General features: G+C 46.4%; 1 protein-coding gene across 1 annotated transcript in view; it reads left to right on the top strand.

Moving 5' to 3' along the window:
• Positions 1-22220, top strand: part of Notch2 (notch 2) — a 156073-nt gene that overhangs the window by 99660 nt on the left and 34193 nt on the right. The window contains exons 6-14 of the mRNA XM_004646181.2: positions 4401-4634; positions 5999-6154; positions 6575-6763; positions 8209-8322; positions 9349-9462; positions 11064-11297; positions 14758-14868; positions 19434-19626; positions 21250-21395. Coding sequence (XP_004646238.1) covers positions 4401-4634; positions 5999-6154; positions 6575-6763; positions 8209-8322; positions 9349-9462; positions 11064-11297; positions 14758-14868; positions 19434-19626; positions 21250-21395 — 1491 coding nt within the window. The remainder of the gene's footprint in view (positions 1-4400; positions 4635-5998; positions 6155-6574; positions 6764-8208; positions 8323-9348; positions 9463-11063; positions 11298-14757; positions 14869-19433; positions 19627-21249; positions 21396-22220) is intronic.

The raw sequence follows: 22220 nt of genomic DNA, 5'->3' as shown, positions 1-22220 counted from the left end.
TGTGACCCTCTTTAGACTCTGCATAATGCACCTGTGCTTTCGTAGTGTGCGGTTTGTCCCAGGATAGGGCCTTGGCCTGTAGCTCTTGAACAAAATCGGGCTGTGTAATCAGCCATGCTGCTTCAAAGGATGTCAGATTAGAGTCAGACCGATCAGGGTTTGAATGATACATTCCCACTTACCGACTCTGCAAACTTGAGAAGATTACTTCCTTTCTGGGCTTTTATTTTTCTCCTCTCTTCCCTCTTCCTCCTCCCTCTTATGCTTTGTCTTTTTCTTTCTTTTTTTCCCGTTAAGCACAACTAAATATATTCTGTTTCTGCACTACTGGAGGTTGAACCCGGGGTCTTACGCATGCTGGAAGTGAGGATTTCTTCCCATTGAGCTACATCTCTGATGACCCTTCTTTTCCTGAATGTTGAGCTTTTAACGCTGGTTCTCTTCCAACAGGGTGGGGATATGAAAAGTACAGTATCTTACACATTCCTTTGGGAATTTTGGAGGGAATTGTAGCCTCTCTGATTACTGTTTTCACTATTCTAAATTTTAGAATTGGTTAATTGGTTGGTAATAAGGGGCAAAAATTTGGCAGAAATGAGACGGGGAGGCAACATTTTTCGGAAGAAGTGTCCCTGAACCTGAGAAAGAAAGTGATACATCCTGTAGCCAGGATGTTCTCAGATCTCTATGTTTCATGTCTTTAATGCATAGTGTCTGACATTCATGGTTCGTCACAAACCAGTTCATACAGAATTCTTCACTCACCAGTCTTACTGCAAAACTGAACCATAACCCAAAAGTGCATTTCCATTTTGGACAGTAGTTTGCAGTTCTAAGTTTTCCGGTAATCCCGTCATGTGGGCCCTGACTTTGGTCTCCACCTCCTCCATTCCCTCCCCTTCCACATAGCTGTGTGCACTCGGGGCAAGACAGGATGTGGAGAAGTAGCTTGTGGAGAAGTAGCTTGATATAGTCAGGTCTACACCTGAAGTCTTTGTTCACAGTTCTTGAGTAAAACAGCCTCAGCACCCACTGCCTCATGGAGCATGTTACTGTGCCACACTGGTCCTGTTTCCTGAGGGGTGTGTGTGTGTGTGTGTGTGTGTGTGTGTGTGTGTGTGTGTGTGTGTGTCGGGGGGAGAGAGAGAGAATGAGAGAGAATGCTGAGGCACTATAAGCAATCTGTGGCCACCGGTGTCTTCTTGCAAGAGTGCCACATTTGAGGAAATACTATTTTACCTAGTCTACTTATTTATTTAATTAGCATATTTACAGTAGTGTTTCAGCGGCTGGGTGGTATAACGCAGAAGAAATGTAAATGAAGTACTTTTAAAGACATAGTACCTTATACTCAGCTTTGTTATAGAGCCTCAATGAAGAAAAATATCAGCTAACTTGGTGTCATTCTGTAAGCACATTTTGGAGGCAGCTTAGGTATTTAAGATAGTGTGAGTCCATACAGTAGGCAAGACTCAGTTTCCGGGTTACAACAGCTCTTCACCTACCTGTTGCTCATATATTTGTTTCTCAATCCCACCTGCATCCTAGTAATTCAGCTGTCATGACTTTGAAGTGGCATTTTGCTAGTAGAAGAGCAGAGTTTTCTTTGGTGACATCATCTGCCCTTGGGGAAATGACTACTCTTGAGTTCGTGCCCTCCCCTCCTCCCTGCATCCACCTCCCCCTCTCCTTCACTCCCTTCCTTGCTTTCTTCCTTTCTCCCTTCCTTGTTATCTCATTCATTCTTTCATTTCCTCTCTCACTGCCACCACCATCCACTCACTGATTGACGCTTGACTCCCTCAGCATCTCACTCCTTCACTCACGACTTCGCTCTCACTCCTCCTTCCCCCTGTGCCTCCCTCCCCTGCTCTGTATTAGGCAAGACTGTGAGTTGCAGCTGGCAGAACTGCATCTCAATTTATGAAAACCTTTTACAGGTGACATCTTTTAGAACAGCTATGTCTCAAAGTGGGCTCAGGAGCATTGGACTTCAGGAACAAGAGGGACCAACAATTTTATTGTTACTGTGATTTTATTTTTCTCTCCATGCACTTCTGATTTCTCTCCCTATCATGTTCTTTGCAAAACAAGCCATGTCATCCTTTGGGTCCTGTGACAGTGTTCTGAGTGCTGCAACTTGGTTTGGAGCCTGTCTGGGATCCTGGGTCATCAGTGGTGGCATGGAGAGTGTGGATTTATAACAGCCTGACAGTTCTTTTAGGCACTGTATGGATGCAGTACAAGGAGGAGCAGAACACAGAGGTCCAGAGACCTCACATGCCTATCCTGCCGTGCTGGGTGCTGGATTTTCTGAGACAAGGTCTCTATACTGAAGTTGCTTGCAGCCAAGTGGGGAGAGAGATAGGTGTGCAGACAATACAGGTGGCCGAGTGATGTTGACTCTACTGTAGCCGCAGAGGCACAGAAGTAAGGAAGTGACATTCAGTTAGATTAGGTGGATTCAGCTCCCATCTGCCAGCAGTGGGGGCTCTGTGGCTGGCCATGCTAGGCCTTCTTGAAATGCACACTCAGTTGATTTATTAGGTGTTGGGGATCAGGGGTAGCTGGGGCATTTTCTGGGTACAAATTTTATGTACATTTTCATTCTTCATCTGACTGCTTTTATGAATTAATCATTGAGTGTTGTTTTTTTGTGAGTTAGGGTCTCACCATGTAGCCGGTCTTGAATTCACTATGTCGCGCAGGCTGGCTTTGAACTCCTGGTGATCTTCCTGCCACAGCTCTCTTGGTGCCGGGATTATAGTGTGAAAAACCACACCCCCCCTCCCCCGTGTGTATTGTTTTATACAAAGGAAGAATGAAGGACAGCACAATATTTTTTTTTAATTTATTTTTTTTTTTATTTTTCAACAAGTAATACACTGCATATATTCTTCTTAGTGGTTAATTGCTGTACAAGATGCAGACTTGTGATCCTATTTACAAACACCATTAGAAAAAATCATTCTATTCATTAACAGAATGTAACTATATATCTATCCCAACCACTTTGAATACACAGATACAAAATGGACATTCATCTGTATACCCCATTTTTTCTAAGTTTTGTTATTGAATATTATAGGTGTGTAAACTCAGCAAAATATTCTAAAAGAGTCCAGTAGCCCATAATAGCATTGGGTCTTCTGTTTAACTGGCAATGTCAGAAATTATTGACCTGAGTCCCCCACAGCTCAACTTAACAGCATGGCTTTATTTCTTATAATTTCGTCTTCATACTTTTCTGCTGGATGGTTAAGACCAAGGCAAAGCAGGACCTATGCAACAAGAGTTGTAGCTTTTTGGTCTGAGAAGGTCAGTGAAATGCCCTCAGGATTTGTCCTGAGATCCTATACCTCAGATTGTAGAACCTTTATCAGTGCAGCCATGTGGATGAGTCACAGCCAATGCTTGGCCAATGCAGCACAATATTTTTTGAGATTCAGCAGCTTGTCATATTTTAGAGCATTCAGATGATCTCAATTTTAGTTTCTTTTCTAATTTGTAAGGACCCCCAACTATGACAAATGCATTTGTTCGTTTTACAGCTTGGGCAGCTTGGCACTAAACTGCTTTTGTTAATCACCAACTCTTGGGTTGCAGGGACTGTAAGTCTTGTTCCCTGCTGGCTGGCTGCAGCCATGGTCCCACCATCGCTGTCGCAGTGGCCCGGATCGCCTCTCTGGTCTGATGGTTATCATCATGTTCTGTTTCAGGCCGAGCAGACTGGTCCTTTTCCCATTTCCTGTTACACTGGACGGACTTTGTACCTCACGCTCAGCACAGTTTGTTCCACTCTCACTCTTCTTGGCCTTGCCTTTTATATAGCCACACTTTACTAGATTTTCTTTATTCTTCATCTCTTTGAAGATTTCTAGCCTTGCTTGCCCTAACATTTTGCAAACTGTAGACTCTGAGATAATTACAGTTCCATACATGGTTGTAAGAACTGATGAGCGATACTCAGTACTCTTTACCATGTATTTCCCAATAGTAAGATTGTTTTGCAAAACTACTGCACAGTGTCACAACCGGGACATTGACATTGATACAACCCAGAACAGTTGCTCTAGTGTTTTGATACTTGGATTCTCTCTCGTTAATTCTTCTCCTTACATGTGTTTTAGACCTTCTCCCTGGGGTTTAAGTGAGTAAAGGATCTGATCGGTGGGAAGGCTGAATTGTCACGTCACAGTCACTGGGGATAGCAGTTAGTATTCTTCTTTAGATGACTTGCTTGGAACAAATATCATTTGGCTGAAGGTGGCCTTAAGATCCCCACAAAGGCCTGGACTGCTGGAAACAGGGCACGTGGCAGTAAGGAGTGCGCAGGAGCAGGTGCGATGCACATCCTTTGAGACCTGAGTCCCCTCATCCAAGGTTCTCTCCTCCCAAAGGGCAATTCTGCACAGAGGATGTGGATGAGTGCCTGCTGCAGCCTAACGCCTGTCAGAACGGAGGCACCTGCACCAACCGCAACGGGGGCTATGGCTGCGTGTGCGTGAACGGCTGGAGCGGAAACGACTGCAGCGAGAACATCGACGACTGCGCCTTCGCGTCCTGCACGCCGGGCTCCACCTGCATCGACCGCGTGGCCTCCTTCTCCTGCATGTGTCCCGAGGGGAAGGCAGGTGAGCCTTCCGCAGGGTGGGACTGGGCCTAGGCAGTGGGAGGGGAAGCGCACCGGGCCCTGCCTTCTCTTTGGTCTGGCAGCTGTGCACTGTGAATACTCCTCTGTGAGAGGCATCCCGCAGGACCCTGCTGCTGCCGCGGTGAAGGCAGTCTCCTTCTGTAGGACTTTCGTCTCTCATCTCAGTTCCGTGTATTATTGATTTTTTTATTCCAGAAACTGAAAGCTAGCTGCTGTGGTCTTTGGAGCTCTGCAAAACTCTTTTAAGACTTAGGAGTGGAAAAAAATTCAGACTAGATGACAAATAAATGGATTCACAGATTTCATTTTAAAAAGGAATAATCCATTTTCTCAGAAGTTGGCAGGAGAAGCCCTGAAATATATTTCAACTCTCTGTGTCTATGAAAATATTCCTGTGAGGGAGAGGACTTCCTGACTACCCAGTTCACTGTGCTCCAGCCTCTCGGTTGTCGTTGTTGTTCATGCCGTACCAGGGATCAGACTCCGCACCTTGCACTTGCCAGGCAGACACTTAGGCCATTGAGCTGGCACCCTGGCCCCGTCTCTCGCTTTAATAGCTTCCAGTCCTAGGGATGGAAGAGCAGCGTGGGGACCGATGGGATGGGAGAGGGTAGTTAAGCTGAAAGACCTTTCTGCCCCAAAGTTTTGAAATGTTCATGTGTTTCTCCCTTTCTGAAGTCACACTCTTTTTATGAGAGAAGCCTCAGTTAATTGCTGAGTGCAAAGCGCAGTTCACACTAAAGCCCCGAAGATCAGGAAGACTAGCGGTGTCTTGCCGGCTGCGGAGGCACCTGAGGCTGCCGTGCCGGTGCTCCCGAAGGGCTGCGCTAGCAGAGGCTGGCGGTGGTCATTTCATCGCTGTCTTCTTCTGATGGGACCGTAATCATCAGGGAGTGGGACACGAGTAAAGAAAGATAGCGGATAAAATGCAGGCGGCTTAGACTGTTTCAGACACTTTCATACAAACACTCCTTGTTTTCCAGAAATGCAGATTTAACTGGGTATCTTCTTCTTCTATCTGTGAAATCAGGCGCTTCCTACAGAGGATGCGCCAATTTTCTCATGTCTTCCTTCCGATTTTCTGTCGTGTCCCACGTGTCCACCCGGGGGGGAGGGTACAGCTAAGGGCTCTTGGTAGCACCAAATTGTTTCGCTGCTGCCTTCTCTGTGTCCCTGAGGTACATCAGGCAGAGGGGAAATCGACTCTGAATCTTAGTGTTGGGCTTTAAGTAACTACTCATAAGCTTTCCCTTCCTTGGTGAAAGACAAAACTCTTCTCCAAGTGAGAGACGCGTTTTCTTTTCCTTTTGCCTCTCCCCCGCCTCCATCCCCTCCCTGTGCTAGGTCTCTTATGCCATCTGGACGATGCCTGCATCAGCAATCCTTGCCACAAGGGGGCGCTGTGTGACACCAACCCTCTGAATGGGCACTACATTTGCACCTGCCCACAGGGCTACAAAGGAGCTGACTGTACAGAAGACGTGGATGAATGCGCCATGAGTGAGTGCAGTGCTCTTCTCCTTGCTTAGAGTATATATCGGCTCCCCAGGAGCATAGTGTACTCCGGGAACACGCTACACCCAGACCTCAGATTCCCCTGCTCATGGCTGCCAGCCTGTTCAGCATGACCATAGACTCCCTTCTGGGAACTAAATACATGGAAGGAAGACCTGCTCTTGATTCTTAATATAAAGTCCTAGCTCTGTGACATTAGACAGCAGAACAACGGAAAGGTACACCAGTGGGGATTACTTTTGTCTTATTTCTTTCCTCAAATCAAGGAAGAAAGGAGAAAATTGGGAGTGAGCAGGCTCATCACAGGCCAGGCCCCGGAGTAGCCAGCAGAGCTCTCTGGAGTCCACAACTGTGGAAGCTCTGGCGGGTGCTAGGGCCTCAGTAACGAGGGCCTGTGTCTTGCAGCCAACAGCAATCCTTGTGAGCACGCGGGGAAGTGTGTGAACACAGACGGCGCCTTCCACTGCGAGTGTCTGAGGGGCTACGCGGGGCCTCGCTGCGAGATGGACATCAACGAATGTCACTCTGACCCTTGCCAGAACGATGCCACCTGCCTGGATAAGATAGGTGGCTTCACTTGCCTGTGCATGCCAGGTGAGAGGACCCACAGTGATTGCATGAGGAGGGGTGCCCTGGATGGCTTGGGAGCCTCGGGAACTGCTGCAGTACATGCTCGGGGGCTGCTTTTGTCTGTCTGTCTGTCTGTCTGTCTGTCTGTCTGTCTGTCTGTCTGTCTTCTCTGTCTATCTATCTAGCTATCTGTCTAGCTACGTATCTGTCAATCATCTATTTGATGTATTTGGTACAGGGTCTCACTATGCAGCTTGGACTAATAGTGATCCTCTTGTTTTCAGCCTCCCCAGTGCTGGGATTATAGGTGTGCATACCACACCCAGTCTCGGTGGCTGGCTCAGACTGCTCCCAGCATAGCAGGTGGTGCCAGGGAACGAACCCAGGTCTCTGTGCTTTCCTGATCGGGTGCTTAGTCAGCTAAACTTTCTCACTGGCCTGGGAGAAGGTGGCGACTGCTTTTTATTCCCTGGGCTGACTGTGCCGTTGGAGGACAGGCTCCTGGGCAGACCCCTCGGTTGTAGAAGGGAGCTCCATAAGTAGTGCTGGATCCCTATAGCTGTGTGAAGCCAACTATGTCAGAAGCCAAATGCATGTGATAGAAAATTTCAGAAGCAATTTACCCTAAGAATCCCAAGTAGCAAGTTTGCTAAATTATAAATACTTACAGAAAGGGATTTTATTCACAATGACACAGGAAATTTCCACTTAGCTGGCGTGCAGCACCAGTCTAATGGTGTTCTGCAGAGACCGTTTTTAATTGTCAAGGACACAGCTATGTCTCACTTAAAGGGACGGTTGAGGGCAGCTGCTGTGCCCAGTGATGGATTCCAGCCACTCTGGTCTTGGAAGGCCCTCCAGACTTAGACCTACACTCTGTGAGCAACAGAAGCTTCAAGCAGCCGATCCTTAGGATAAGTAGGAATCCACTGGGGTCAGCATTGTCCAGAAAGTCCAGAAAGGATTGGCCACAGAAAAGATGGAAATGTCTTTGTTTGCAGGTTAAGCCCCTCAGCGTCTTTTTTTCTTTTTTTTTAATGTTTTATTTATTTATTTGGTATAGACTTGCAGTGGTCCTCCTGTCTCAGCCTCCCCAGCGCTGGGATTATAGGCATACACCACCATGCCTGGTTTCAGTGACCAGCATGGCATGCCTGGGGTTTCAGGGTCTGGTGCAGGGGCTGGAACCCTGGTCCTTGCGCTTGCCAGGCAGGCACTTAGATGGCTGAGCTGTCTCCCTGGCCCATCAGTGTCTTTGGAAGTCACTCATCTTTGCTCTGATCACAGTCTATCGCAGTGTCCACTCTTATGCCCGTTTTATGGACTGGTTCCCATCATGGCAAAATCCCTTTCTCTTGACAGAAATTTTGATGCTCATAGAAGTCACGTGCATCTCCACACATTTTTATTTTGTTTGCTGGATTATGCCCTGCTGTGCCTCTGAACTGTGTGTGGTGCATTTTGTGCAGGTTTCAAAGGTGTACACTGTGAAATAGAGATAAATGAGTGCCAGAGCAACCCCTGTGTGAACAGTGGGCAGTGTGTGGACAAAGTGAATCGCTTCCAGTGCCTGTGTCCCCCTGGTAAGTGCCTACCACCCTCCTATCCGTCGTAACACGCAGCCCGCAGGCCGCAGGGAGGGAATATGTGGGGCTGTGGGAGGGAGCTTGAAAGTGGCTCCTGCTGAGAGCTGTGTGTGGAGCTGTGTTGGCTGGCTGCCCCAGGTCCACACCTGGCCTTGCATGGTCCTGACCGTGTGTGTCTGTGCCTGGCACTCACCCTCACAGGAGCCGAAGTTCCAGGCCATCTTGGATCTGAGTTTCCCCCACAGATCATGTTAAGGAAGCCCCTCTGTGAGATGACTATTTTTGCATAGTTTAACTGCTGGACTGTGTTGGATTGTCTTGCTGAATTCAAGCACCTATAATATTTAGATGCCAATAGAATACCCATCTCTGACAGGACTGAACTGGAGAGGGGGATACAGAGGAAGGACCATTTTGTATTTGAATATACAGAATAGTTAGCATAGATGTATGGCTGCTTTTGCTTGGTTCAGTGAGAGGAAGAATTTGTAGTAGTAGTGTTTGGATGGGATGTGCTGGCTGCTTCTTGTGCTGTGGATGACCTCTGAGAAGATAACAATGTACAATGTATTAATTATGGAAAATGTCCTATTAATCAGCTTGGAAAAAAAAAAAACCAAACTATTTTTACATAGTTTAATTCATTAGACCATACAGACAACGAACACTAAGATTTTCCCCGAGACCCTGTCTGTCCCTTGTATTTTGATGCTCTCGTTGAAGGCATGCCACCTGTCTCCTTTAGACAGGTGCCCTTTTGCCTCTGAGGTGTAGTCCCTTGTGTGAGGCTCTGCCCGATGTATCTTAGCAGTTTCTCTCCTGAGGTGAGAGCGGAAGTGGAGAGAAAAGAGCCTCTGACAGGATCCTCCTCCAGGGGTCCAAGTTGCATGCTGGAGGCTCTTATTGTCGGGTGATCCTCCCGACGTTTGCCCTGCTGGGGCCTTTCCCACCCAGCGGCATCAACCTGTCGGTGAAGAAGGGCACAGCCGGTCTCTGACTTGTGTACCCCTGTCCCTCTTCAAGGTTTCACGGGGCCAGTCTGCCAGATTGACATCGACGACTGTTCCAGCACTCCGTGTCTCAACGGGGCTAAGTGCATCGATCACCCGAATGGCTACGAATGCCAGTGCGCCACAGGTGAGAGCCTGCTCACCTTGCTGCCCTTGGGAGAGCTCTTTGCACAGTGCGGCGACTTTCCTCTGCCCGCTGTTCTGCTGGAGAACACAGAGAGGGCTCTGCTGACCCTCACGGGCAGGTGCTGTCCAGTGGGGAGAACTGCTGGCTGCTTTCTCTGTTACTGTGGTTCTTCCTCCTGCACCTCCCTCCTCCACAAAGGCAGTGGGCAGGCCAGGACCTCCCACTGGTGCCCGTGTTGTTCTGGATCGACGTGGGTAGCAGAGTTTGCAGCTGGCTTTACCAACTCTATTGGGAAAGAGCCTTCTCTGTGGATCTCTGTGGAAAAAAGTTGGTGTCTGGGCTTTCTGCAGGGGGTCTGTGTGTCTCCAGGGGCTGTGGCTGAGAGTTGGAGGGCTGAGTGTGTGTTTCTGCAGTAGTTTTCTGTACCTCATGAGTGACTTCTTTGGAATCAGGCATGTAACTGCCAGGAGAGCTGTACCTGGGAAAGCGTGGGGCTGTTTGCTGACTTTCGCTTCTACTATCCGAAAGGATCTGTTCACTGTGCTACATGACTTGATCTCTGGTCACATTTCTCTTGGGAGTGGGCTTCATTGAGCCACATGTCCCCATTATGCATTTGCTGCTCTGCAGGTCAGTAGAGAAAGCCTAGAAATACTAGGAAATGTGATTTTCTCTGTTATATGTCTGCTTGGGAAAGATGTTAGGAATATATCTCAGGGCACTGTTATTTTAGAGAATGGGTTCTTAAAGGATTACAGACATAGTGCAGTTTATCACCACAGAAAAGGAAACTTAGTCCCCAGATCATCCAGAAATTTAATATGGCCACTGTTAGCCTTACTTAGGGGGGACCATCTCCAGAGAGACCCTGCGCTTGCATTTCTGTTACAGACTGTTGTGTTCCTTGGAGAAGCTGCAGGCTTTGCCTTCCCAGGTCAGACTCTTCCTGTGGAGCACAGGCTTCCCCTGAGGAGAGACCAGACCCCTCGGACTCATGAGCAACCCCAGTGAGAGGCCTCATGCAGCTCCGTAGGACAAGGTGGAATACGCCTGTGATGTAGCCCTGCATGCAGGAACTCTTGCTCGCTCCTTTTCAATTAAATGCTCATACCTGGTCCACTCAGTGAATTCACTGAGCATTTATTAAAAACCTCATATGCACACACAGCACTCTGAGAGGGATCGACAGGAATGAAGAAATAGTCTGTGCTCTTCAAAGTCAGAACTGGGAGAGAAGATGCACAAAAGCATTAATTTGTACCTGTGGGCTGGGCTTGGGAGGACGGGAATCCAGACACAAGCAAGAAGGCAGGCATTTAGAGGATTCTCTTGCCGACCAGTAAAAAGCAGCTCAGAACAAAGCGCTTTTAAAAGGAAATCAGTTTTGGTCACCGAGGTGCTTCTTTTCTGCAGCTTTGACCGGGAATCTTCAGGTAGGGCGCGCATCTCCAGGCTGCCCTTCTCAAAGGAGCTCTCTGAGTCACTCTCCGCACTGGCCATTCTAATTGTTCCCCGTGTGGTGAATGGATGAACTGCCCTTGGGGTGAGGTGCACCGTGTCTACCTCGGCTCTCATGATTTCTCTGTCACATCCTCCCCCAGGTTTCACCGGTCTGTTGTGTGAAGAGAACATCGACAACTGTGACCCCGATCCCTGCCATCATGGCCAGTGCCAGGATGGGATCGATTCCTACACGTGCATCTGCAACCTTGGGTACATGGGCGCCATCTGCAGTGACCAGATTGACGAGTGCTACAGCAGTCCGTGCCTGAACGACGGGCGCTGCATCGACCTTGTGAATGGCTACCAGTGCAACTGCCAGCCGGGCACCTCAGGTGAGCACGGGTGGCTGCGTGCTCAGGGTCTCACTGCTCGCAAACACAGTTCCTACAGACGCCTCCACTTCTCTTGACATCTGCTCAGAAACCCAGTGTCCAGCCCTGACTTGGAGAAGCGCAAGCAAAGCCATAAGTAGCTCCGAGGCAGACGACTGTTCAGTGGAGAAGCTGGAGACCAGACTCTGCCAATCTAGTGCTTTTGTTGCTTTGTGTTTTTAGTCAACTCGGGCTTACTGCTTCAATGTATGGGGTTTTTGAAAAGGAAAGCCTCACCTCTGTGGCTTGGCGGGTGTTCTTTTTCTTTCAGCCACTCCTGCTTAGGTTAATGAAGTTTTCCTCCTGCTTTCCTTTGTTCCCTCCCTGTGTCCTGTCCTCTCTCCTCTTTTCTCTTTCCTCACTTTCTTTTGTTTTCTCTCTTTTTTCCCTTCCTGCAGTTTCCTGTCTCTTGTTCAGTGTGACATTGTTCTTATGCCACTTGCATCAGGAGGGCCTCAGACATTTTGGAGAGATTTTAAGGGAGAGAAGCCAGTGCATTGTGGCGACTGTGGCCTGGGGTGCACAGAGCTCGCTGCCTGTCCCCAGAGTTCCATGGCAGTCCCTGACCCTGTGGGAAGGCCCCTGTTAGGTGTGTGGACTGCGGAACCTTCTTGAGGAGACTTGGAATGGTTTTTGCAGGCAGCAGCGGTTCAGTCTTCACCGCCTTCTGGTTCTTAGATGTGAAGGGTGGTTATGGTCCCCACCGTGGCTAATGGACAGAGAAGTTCTGTGTCCTGGATCAAAGGCAGATGTATGAGTGGAAGATTAACTGATGTGTGCCCTTGCTAGAGAGGAGGCTGCCAATATTGGGATGATTTATGCAGACATTCATCCTGAACTCAAGGAAAATGGCCTGTGCAGAGGCAGGGGGAGGTAGCTGCCCTCATTTGATTGTGTTATTTCCAAATCCATCTCTCCCAACTTGTTGCAGGGTCTGGACTTCATCCAGGGCCTCACACAGGCCAAGTGTAAAAACAAAGTCCTTTTTGAATTGCCCAAGCATACGAAAAACATCCCATGCCTTCACAGCTGAGAATGCCTCCCCCTCCCCACACTGAGATAACTCCCTCAAAGGCCTGAATGGATCTTTGTGAAGCTTCCAAAGGCAATTTGCTTCCGGGCTGGTCCCCAGACATGAGCAATGGCCATAGGAAAAGAAATTGGAGCAACTTACAAGCAGTGAGTGGATGCCTTTAGAATGGAGGGACTGCTCTCGGCTTTGTCATGGTCCTCGTTATAACAAACTCCCTGGATGTGGAGTGAATGGTGGATTGGCGAGTGGGTTGTTTTCTCTGGGATTGGATCATTATGTCAGGACAGATCAGGTGTGTTTTCTGGGGAGGCTGGGAAGCCACGGTGCAAGGAGCTGTTACTGAGAAAAAGGCAAGAAGTAAATACAAGTTTCTGCACAGGCAGCTTTGAAGGAAAGGCCCAGAAAGTCTGAGAACCCTGCCAGATCCACTCCGGCAGCTGTTGCAAGAATTCAGGCAAAGAGCTACAGCAAAGTAAAGAATTGTTGGTCTGTCATGGGTGGAGAAAGAACTTGACTTGTATGTGCCAGGACCCGGGTGGAAAGTTCATTAAGTGAGCCATTATGAAGCCTCTCCCAGTGTCTGAATCCTTGACCCAGTTATAGTCTGGTCCATTTCTGTGGGTTGGTGTTTGGGCCAGGGTCTGCAGAGAAGAGACACGTGGTAGCTCGCTAGGTTTTGCTGTGAATTTCACTCACTGGTAATTAAATAAACTATTCAGAGTCCCCTTTAGTTGCCTTTTCTCATCTGCTTTTCTGATGTTACTATGTAATTACTTTCTTTAGGTTTTATGTAACAAAAAACCAGCTTGAGATAGTTGAAATTGTTAACAAACAAAATAGTCTACTGAAAAAATGCTTATTATATACAGATTTAAAAAAACAATCTCGTGAAGGAACACAGAAGCCTCTTACAGATTCTTAGTAGGAATGGAATCGGAAGGCTTTGGAGAAAAGAGCACAAAGCAGGGCAGTTTGTGGGCCTAGGTCATGCAGGTCAAATGTCCATATAGACATTCATTGACTGGGCTTAACCCAGATGTCAGCTCCACTTGAGTAGACAGCGGCCGTGGAGCGAGAGCCACCTTGGATTGCAGGGGCTTCCTCAGGCTGCCTTCAGGAAAGGAGAGTAAGAGCGTTGTTAGTGGAAGACTGGAGGAACTCCTAAGGGCACTTGCCTGTAACTGGAATATGGAGAGATTGCTTTCTCCCTTATGGCTAGTAAGAAAGGACAGCCTCCTTAGAACTGCAAAAAAGCATGGCATGGGAGAAGGCATAGAGTTGTGGGACCAGAGACGGCATAGTTCTCAGCTCAGCTTGCCCTGACTCATGCTGTACCATCTTTAAAACAGGGGTAACTCAGTTGGATTCTCAGCTTAGCTGAAAGGAATAGAGAAAAATCACAAAAGGTGCACATAATAATCACTGTTTTAATCACTTTCTTGTTGCTGGGACAAAATACAGGACACACACAAGTTAGAGGAGGAAAAGTTTAACTCAGAGTTTGTAGAGGTTTCCGTCCATCATTGGCTCATTCCAAGGTAGGGCGCCATAGCAGAGTCGCTTTCAGTTGCCTTTTCTCATCTGCTTTCATGATGTTACTGTGTAATTACTTTCTTTGGGTTTTATGTAACAAAAACTAGCTTGAGATCGTCCCAGAGGATAAGCAGTCCATAGCTAAGCAGGCACCAGGCAGTAAGCCTTCCTTTCTCTTTTTATTCCATTCAGGCTACAACGTGCGTATTGGATGTACTTAGTCCTTTAAAATAAATAAATAAAGGTTATCACAACATTTCTACCTTCCAGAGGGATCAAGACCAGAAGGGGCCCAGGATGTTGTCCGGGGTCTCTGGTTCGAGCTTGAGCTCTCTAGTCCTACAAAGAAGGACAGAAAGAAGTACTTGATGTGTACGTCCCATTGCCTCACATGAAGTGGTAGAGATAACACTCTAGGTTTGGGATTTCGTGAAGGTACAAAATCCACCATTGTAACCCCTTTGTGAAAGCCATTCTTAGGTGAAAGTGGCGCCCAGGTTTGCTTACATCTGGACCTGCGGGTGTGACAAGGCCGTGACGGGCAGTACAGCTTGGTACTGCTGCCTGATGAGAGGCCGGCAGTTTTGCACACATTACTTTGCACCACCAGTGTGAATTCCAAACAGTGAAAAGGACAGATAACGGCTGAGCATGAGTATAAGCAGCCTTGCACTACGAACATTCCACCCCCCTTCCCTGGAAGACTCTGTGAGCTGTACTCTGAGAAGCGTTGCTGTATTCTTTGCCAGGGTGCATGGGCTCTCCATAAACTGCTTAACGCATAAGGTCACAAGCAGCAACTGTAATGCTTGTATGGTAACATGGAATCGTTTCTCTTTGGTCCTCTCTTCGCAGGAGTTAACTGTGAAATTAATTTTGATGACTGTGCCAGCAACCCTTGTGTCCATGGCGTGTGTGTGGATGGCGTCAGTCGTTACAGTTGCGTGTGCTCGCCAGGATTCACAGGTATGCTGCCTGTCCTGGGCCTCTCCTTCAGCACCACCACTTGGGAAAATGACGTCTAAGGGGATATTGCCATTCAAATGTCACCTGTTTCTTGGTCTCTCTGGAAAGTGGGAATCTGCTTCTGCTCTTCTCTAAGCCACTGTGTGGCTTTTAAGTGTCTTCTAAATGGAAACTTACCATTTCATTCATTAAGGATCTCAGACCACATGTTTTTGGCTGCTGGAGAATAATTCCCCAACAAACAATAGCGGTCCATTGCTGTTCATGGGTTATGTTGCCACCAAAGCCACCTTAGTTTTCCTGTAGGCAGTGATCACTGTCTTCTGTAAAGGTAAACCTGTGTGAAAACGCCAGTGGCTTTTCTCAGGGTCCTTCATCTCAGAAGGAGGAGGTCATTGTTTGAAGGAACCATCCTAATTTGCCTACCACGAGTGAGAAAGACAAAAATAATGAAATAATTTTGCATCTAATTCTTCCTAAAGTATAAACAGTAGAGCATTTGCATTTGTTCGCACGCGCACCATGCACCTCTCTCCTTTTTCCTTCTTACTACTACCTTCATCTTTACCTTGCTGATCCCAACATTCTGGAGGCTCCCGGGGAGTCCTGGTCCTCACCTACACCAGAGTCTGTGATTGATATCATCAGAGGAACAATACACGGTGTATTCTGTTGTTTCTGGACAGGTCGCCTTGCAGCAGGCACTCATGCATGAATAATTCTCATGGTCATTTGTTCCCCAGGTGAGAAGCTCCCTTCAGAGCTTTTGAAAGAATCTGTCAAAGGGCCCCAAGTGAGGAAGATGCCTGCCATTTGCTTGCTGGGAACTTTGTTCTGTTTCATGAGCATTTCCACTGCTTGTTGTGACTGCAAGCCCTGTACAGTAATGTTGGTGGCTCCGGTAGGTCTCAGTGACTCCCATTCACCGCAGAGCACCGAGAAGCCAGTGGCGCCCAATGCTTTCATGCCCAGGTGCCGTGCTGCTGTGGTGGCCTGATGGACTTGTCTGTCCCGAAAGTTGGTGCCCCAAAGTCAGATGGCACAGGCGTCTGTGCTAGGTAGGATGGTCAGGCCTTATCACTAAGTGAGTAATGTAAAAAGAATGGCTCATGTGTATTAAGGACTTAATTGTCCAACTAAATGCCGTATCTCAGTCCAAGCTGTTGTCATTGCTGAGTATCGAGAAATCCATGGTTGAGAGAGGTGGAATGATGCTGCCCGTGCGGCAGCTGGGGCCCCACCCTGGTGGCCTGGGCCGGGGCCAGGGCCCATTCCTTGCGTACTGCGCAACCTCCGCCCGCGGTGGCTTATTTTGGGATTTATGTAAGGCTTTCTACTGGACTAACTTATTATTGAAATGTCAGTGAATCATATTATTTCTCTTTTCAATTTGGGAACTCAGCAAGGTCAAGGAAGATATAAAAATATTCTAAAATAAACATAGCGTAGTGTGAAAGCACATAATAAAGAAATGGAATGCTTTGGTTACTGGCTGTTACCCTGCTCTTGGAGCTGGTTTCTGTGGCTGAGGGTTTTTTTGGTTTTTTTACATCAACTAGTGAAAAATCATCTACGATGACTCTCTATACCCATGAACAGTAAATATGAGGTGTTTTATTCTTTCTCTTTATTTTAATGTTTTTCTCCTACTATTTTAATAATAGCTTTAAAAGATTTAAAGGGAGGGCCTGTCAAATAGCTCACCGGATTAAAGCGCCTGGAGCAGGGGCAGGGGCCAGGGGTTTGATCCCAGGCCTGCCTTGCTGGCCCTGCACCCCCCCCAGGGCACACTGAGACAGTGACTTGAGACTGGGTGTGGTGGCAGCAAGCCTGTAATCCCAGCTCTTGGGAGGCTGTAAACAGGAGGATCACTAGGAGTCCGATCTAGTAGTAAGACCCTGAACATTCTGTAGACCCTTCCCTAAAATACAAAAAAAAAAAAGATTTTTAAAGAAAAAGTATTCCATTTTAGGACTTTTTGATACTTTCTGATTAAATGCAGGAAAGTAAGGAATCATATGCTAATCCTACAAGGTACTACAAACTATAAAATTGTTTTTTCTATGCGCCGTTTCAGTGCGCCCCAGGGCCGGCACATTATGACAGGGATTGGACCCTGGTCCCTGTGTCTGCCTGACCAGGTGCTTTAATCTGCTGAGCTATCTGGCTGGCCCTCAAATTCTGGTTTCTAAAGCATCTCCAAACCCATTGTGTTCTTAAATTCTAACAGTCCAGAAAGGAATCTCTGCTGCATTCTTAACAAATAAGGCCGCTGAGCGGTGGAGCTTGCTGTGCTCGTGTTTTCGGGCGAGTCAGAGCACTGTGAATTCCCAGCAGGCAGGGACACCCTTAGTCTCCCTGTTGGCAGTATCTACTGCTCGGAAATCTGGCTGAATGGATGGATGAGTAGGACCCGCATACAACCCATTTGCTCTCCAGCCAGAATCTAGTGTCTAGACTGTACTGTTCAGCAAGTACCGATTCTTGGAGTCCTTATTGAGTGGAAAACTCAAAATAACTGCTCATTGCAGCAATCCCTGAACCTCCACGGTACGTGGTTGAGCTCTGTCTGATGCTGGGTGGACATTGAGAGAGCAGGACCTGGCTCTTGGAGCACCTGCCAGCCCACACAGCAGGGCAGTAAGGTGCTTAGTACTCTCACATAAAGATGGCCTGCATAGCTATTGCAGGAAAAATTTCACCTCAAATGAAGGGCTGTGCAGGTAGATCAGAGGTAGGGCATGTGCCTAGCATGTGCAAGGCTCCAAGTTTCATGCCCAGCACACTACACACATAAATACATACAGAAGCACATACATGCATATATATACTGGAAAAAGCAGCAGAACCACTCAAGCCTAGGGACTCCAAATCAGTATGAGCAGCATAGTGAGACCCCATCTCTTAAACAACAAACCGCAAACAAGCAAACAAAACCATACAGAAAGAAAACCGGGAAAAGTGACGTCTACAGAGATGCTTTGAAAGAGCCAGCAGTGAACGAGGCTGTTTCCTGTCATCCTTCAGGGAACCGCAGACCCAGGCAGCTCTGTAGGGACTCTAGTTCGTATTCTGGTGCCACTGGCAAACATCTCAAAGAACCAGTGGTCGAGGTCAAGGAAAAAGTATTTTTAAATTGAGTTCTTAATAAAATGCTTAGAAGCAAGGAGTAACCACTTCCAGATTATGGGTCTTCACCACAAGAACCACCAATAATGGTTTGGAGAGCAACGGAGGGTGAAAAAATGTTAATACCCGTACTTTACAGGGTGTGTATCTGTTTCATTTGGAATTTCCTGTGCTAAATGCAAGGTTGCTCTTTCTTAAATTTAAACAAGGTGCATTTTTTTTTAATTCTGTTTTTTTTTTTTTGAACTGGGGATTGAACTCAGGCCCTTGCCCTTGCCAGGGAAGCACTTATTTGAGCCATCTCCCAAGGCCCCACAAGGTGCATTTTTGAAAACTTTTGAATCAGGAGCATTGTAGTCTTTAAAATTTATAAATTCCTTCACAGCAGTTGCTTGATTTCACTCACTTCTAGAATTATTAGAAAATTTTAAATTCCACATTATTTCAGAGGATGTAGTTCAGTCTCAATTATTGAAATTTTAACAAATCAAAGCGCTTGTAAAAGCTGGTACTTGGGAATGGATTCAGCCCAGAGTAGTGAGGAGCAAGGCTGTCACAGACCTCGTTTCACACTTCAGTCTCGGGCATGTTGTGGAGGAAGAACTTCCTTCAACGTCATATACTCCCATCATCTGTACTACTACAGGGTGTTAAGTATAATTCCTTAGGGCAGGATTTCTCCCAGTCTAGTATTTGGAAGCCTGTATTTCAGTCTGTGGCAGTAGGGCCCAAGAATCTCATTTAGAAATACCTTGAGTATTCCACATGTTAAAGTTTGAGAGCCACCGGAGTACACGGGGAGACATGGAATTGTTTTCTTAGTTACTAAGGAGCAATAAAATCATGCTTAGAGATTGCCTCTTGAGGCAGAAAACGATTAATGAAACTATAAGAATGAAAACAGAATAGCTTTTCTTCTTAGTCAGTGTAATCATTAACCTAAGTTAGTCTGTTGACTAAGTATTCCAGTTAATTGTGATTTATAAGAGATTGGCTAACTGAAGCAGTGAGCCTGTGGCAGGCTGGCAGAAAGCATGTCATGAGGCTAGCGTGAGGACATTTTTTTGAGTACAAATAGCTTTCTTAAGACACTGATGACATTTGTGATTCCTTCAATGCCTTACGAAGTTTCCCCATTCCTAAATTGAAGCAGAATGATATCTATATCTCTATCTATCTATCTATCTATCTATCTATCTATCTATAGTTATCAAAATGCTCTGTTTCAGTGTTCTGTTAACTTTGCTTCATTATCAGATGCTACTGTGCTCGTTACCTCTCTGCATGCATGAGGTGCTTTCAAATGTCTTATTTCTAACATCTTGACATTTGCCACCCTAGAGCACCTTATAGGCTGTGCAGATAAAGAGGATCTGCCTAGTTGGGGTCTGTTCCTTGAGCAGTGGAATTTGCATAACACTACCCCTTCTCTGCAGGGCAGAGATGTAACATTGACATCGATGAGTGTGCCTCCAACCCCTGCCGCAAGGGTGCCACGTGCATCAACGACGTGAACGGTTTCCGCTGCGTGTGCCCTGAAGGTCCCCATCATCTCAGCTGCTACTCGCAGGTGAATGAGTGCCTGAGCAGCCCCTGCCTCCACGGGAACTGCACCGGGGGCCTCAGTGGGTGAGTAGCGGCCGTGTGCCAACACTGTTTGATTTCTCTAGGCCAAGCCGTTTGGCTTTTAGTATTGGTGATAATGTGAAGAAGAAAATTGGAGGCTTATGTGGGAAACTTGACCTGAAACTCGGCTGCAGGTTTTGGTAGCCTCTTAAAGTTTTTCAGAGTGTCCCTTGGTCAATGGAAGTTGGCTTTCCTTCTATGATTCTTTTCTTTTCTTTTTTTTTTTTTTTTGTGCGACCGGGGATTGAAGAAATGGAATAAGGATTTTTTTTTTTTTTTTTTTTTTGCTCCTTGAATGCCTTCAGGGCACTTTTGGCTGGCTGGAGTGTTGTGGGGATCGAACTACAGCAACCTGAGGCTCCCAGCTTTGTGGAAGCAGCCCCCTTAAAGAACTGAGCTAGGGCCAGCACCCCTCCTTCTATGACTGATGTCCTGGATGACACACAAGGATTGCTTTCGCTGTATTTTATTTTATTTTTTATTGTTTTAATGTATTTCGTATAAGGTCTCACTGTGGACTAGTAGTGATCCTCCTATTTTCAGCCTCCCTAGCACTAGGATTACAGGAAGGATCGTGTCCTTTACCTAAGTGATCAGAAGGATTTCATGTGAGGAATCCATACTTATTTCATGATTCTTTGGCAATTATGTTTTAATACTTATTACAGGATTTTGAGGAAAGTTCTAGCTCAGTTTTTACCCCTTGCTTAAACATAGACCAGCTTTTTTTTGTCCTAGTACCTCGATGCAGGGGTGGAGTTGTTTTAGCCAACTTCAGTTGTAGTTCTGGTAAAACATTTATAGTTGGTGTACCTCTCAGAATTGTGTGACGTATTGGTAGGCTTTGTAACTGTGGGATAATCTTTGGTCCCTTGAGCTTGCCATGTGATAGGCTTTGAGCGTTGCCATTTGCCAGCTTTCCCACAGGTGAAGGAAAAACATGGTCTAGGGCTACATGGGAAACAAAGTTTTTTGGATAATGAATTAACTCAACATTCCTGTTTCAGAATATCAGTCTTCAAAGTATCCCTCTCATCTACTCTGTTCTTATAATCTAAATAAGATGGCTATTATCTTTTGATTTCACATTCTTAGTGCTATGATAGTCAGATCGGAGGTTATATATATTTCAGATATTTTCATTTTTGTGCGTTTTCTTACTCATAGATGCTTCCCAGAGACAGGGTTTCCTGTTACAACAAAGTGTGACTCAGATGTAAAGTGTCCTAGGAGCTCCCCAGGGGCCTGAGGCCCAATCTATTTCCTGTTAACCGTTTTTGCAGGCGTCATAAGCTGCCTTTGTTTGTATATAATAAACCAAGCAGATTTATGTACATTTGTGTTTCCTTCTGATTGGCCCAATATATCTGAGAAGCCATTGCTTATATATGAAATTTCATTATAATTAATCAGCACCACTAGCTTATTGATGACCCCCACACAATAGGTAGCCCATATGATTTACACCACGTGCATGGTGATGCAGGTATATGGCTGTAGAGGACTGATAGGGAAGTGGCCGTTGAACTCCTGTGTCCCCTCACTTCTTCACCAACTCCTTTCTTTCACCCTGTGACCCTTTGTACATCTGACCTCTTACAAGGACAAAATTCTGCCACCTTTCAGGTATAAGTGCCTTTGTGATCCAGGCTGGGATGGAATCAACTGTGAAGTGGACAAAAACGAGTGTCTTTCGAACCCGTGCCAGAACGGAGGCACCTGTGACGATCTGGTGAATGGATACAAGTGTGCTTGCAAGAAGGGCTTCAAAGGTAAAGTGAAAGCGCGTGCTGCGCATGTGCTCTCGCATCTGTGCCCTGCTGCTGGGCTCGCTTGCGTTCATTGCTCATCCATGCAGTGGCACATGCTGAGCAGGTAGTGTTTGGGAGACATGGGCAGGCACAAGTTCTCCCTTTACCTAGCAGAGAGGTAAGCTGCTGAAACAGTAGTGCCTCGGGTGGTTAACTTTGGACACGTGTCTCATGGCAAGTTGCTTGATCTAGGTTTGGTTCTAGGATAATTTAGTCATGTGTTCGAACCAACTCTTATGCATGGAGATATTCTTAGATACTTAGTTTCCTATTGCCTTCTCGAAAAAGGCATAGCATGAACATTATGTAGAGTCTTTTTTTTTTTTTTCTTTTTACACTTGTTTCTGTTGTAATTCTGTTAGGAGAGATACATGAATAGGTAAATTATTTATATCTATACTCATCTATACACATAGTTACCCACTCATAAATGTACTTGGCGACTGTGATACATCAGAATGATACATGTTAGAGCCACTTTATTTAATTACAGAACAAGCATGTCCGTCCAAAATGCTGAAATCCAAAAGTGCTTCAAAATCCAAAACTTTTAGAGTTCTCGGACGTGGTGGTGCCACCCCTGACTTCGTGTGTGAACTTTGTTTCATATACAAAATTATTTTTAAATTTTGTATAAAAATGACCTTCAGTCTATGTATATAAATGTATTTTCTACTTAGACCTGGGTCCCAGCCTCAGGCCATCTCATTGTCTATAACCTCCCTACAATTCCTAAATAAATTAAAAAAAAAAAAAATCTTTCTGATACCAGACGTTTTAGATAAG

Source organism: Octodon degus, unplaced genomic scaffold (assembly GCF_000260255.1).
Source record: "Octodon degus isolate 3935 unplaced genomic scaffold, OctDeg1.0 scaffold00257, whole genome shotgun sequence".
Classification (NCBI taxonomy): domain Eukaryota; kingdom Metazoa; phylum Chordata; class Mammalia; order Rodentia; family Octodontidae; genus Octodon; species Octodon degus.
Note: the sequence above shows the minus strand (reverse complement) of the source record. Positions and strands in the feature narration are given on the sequence as shown.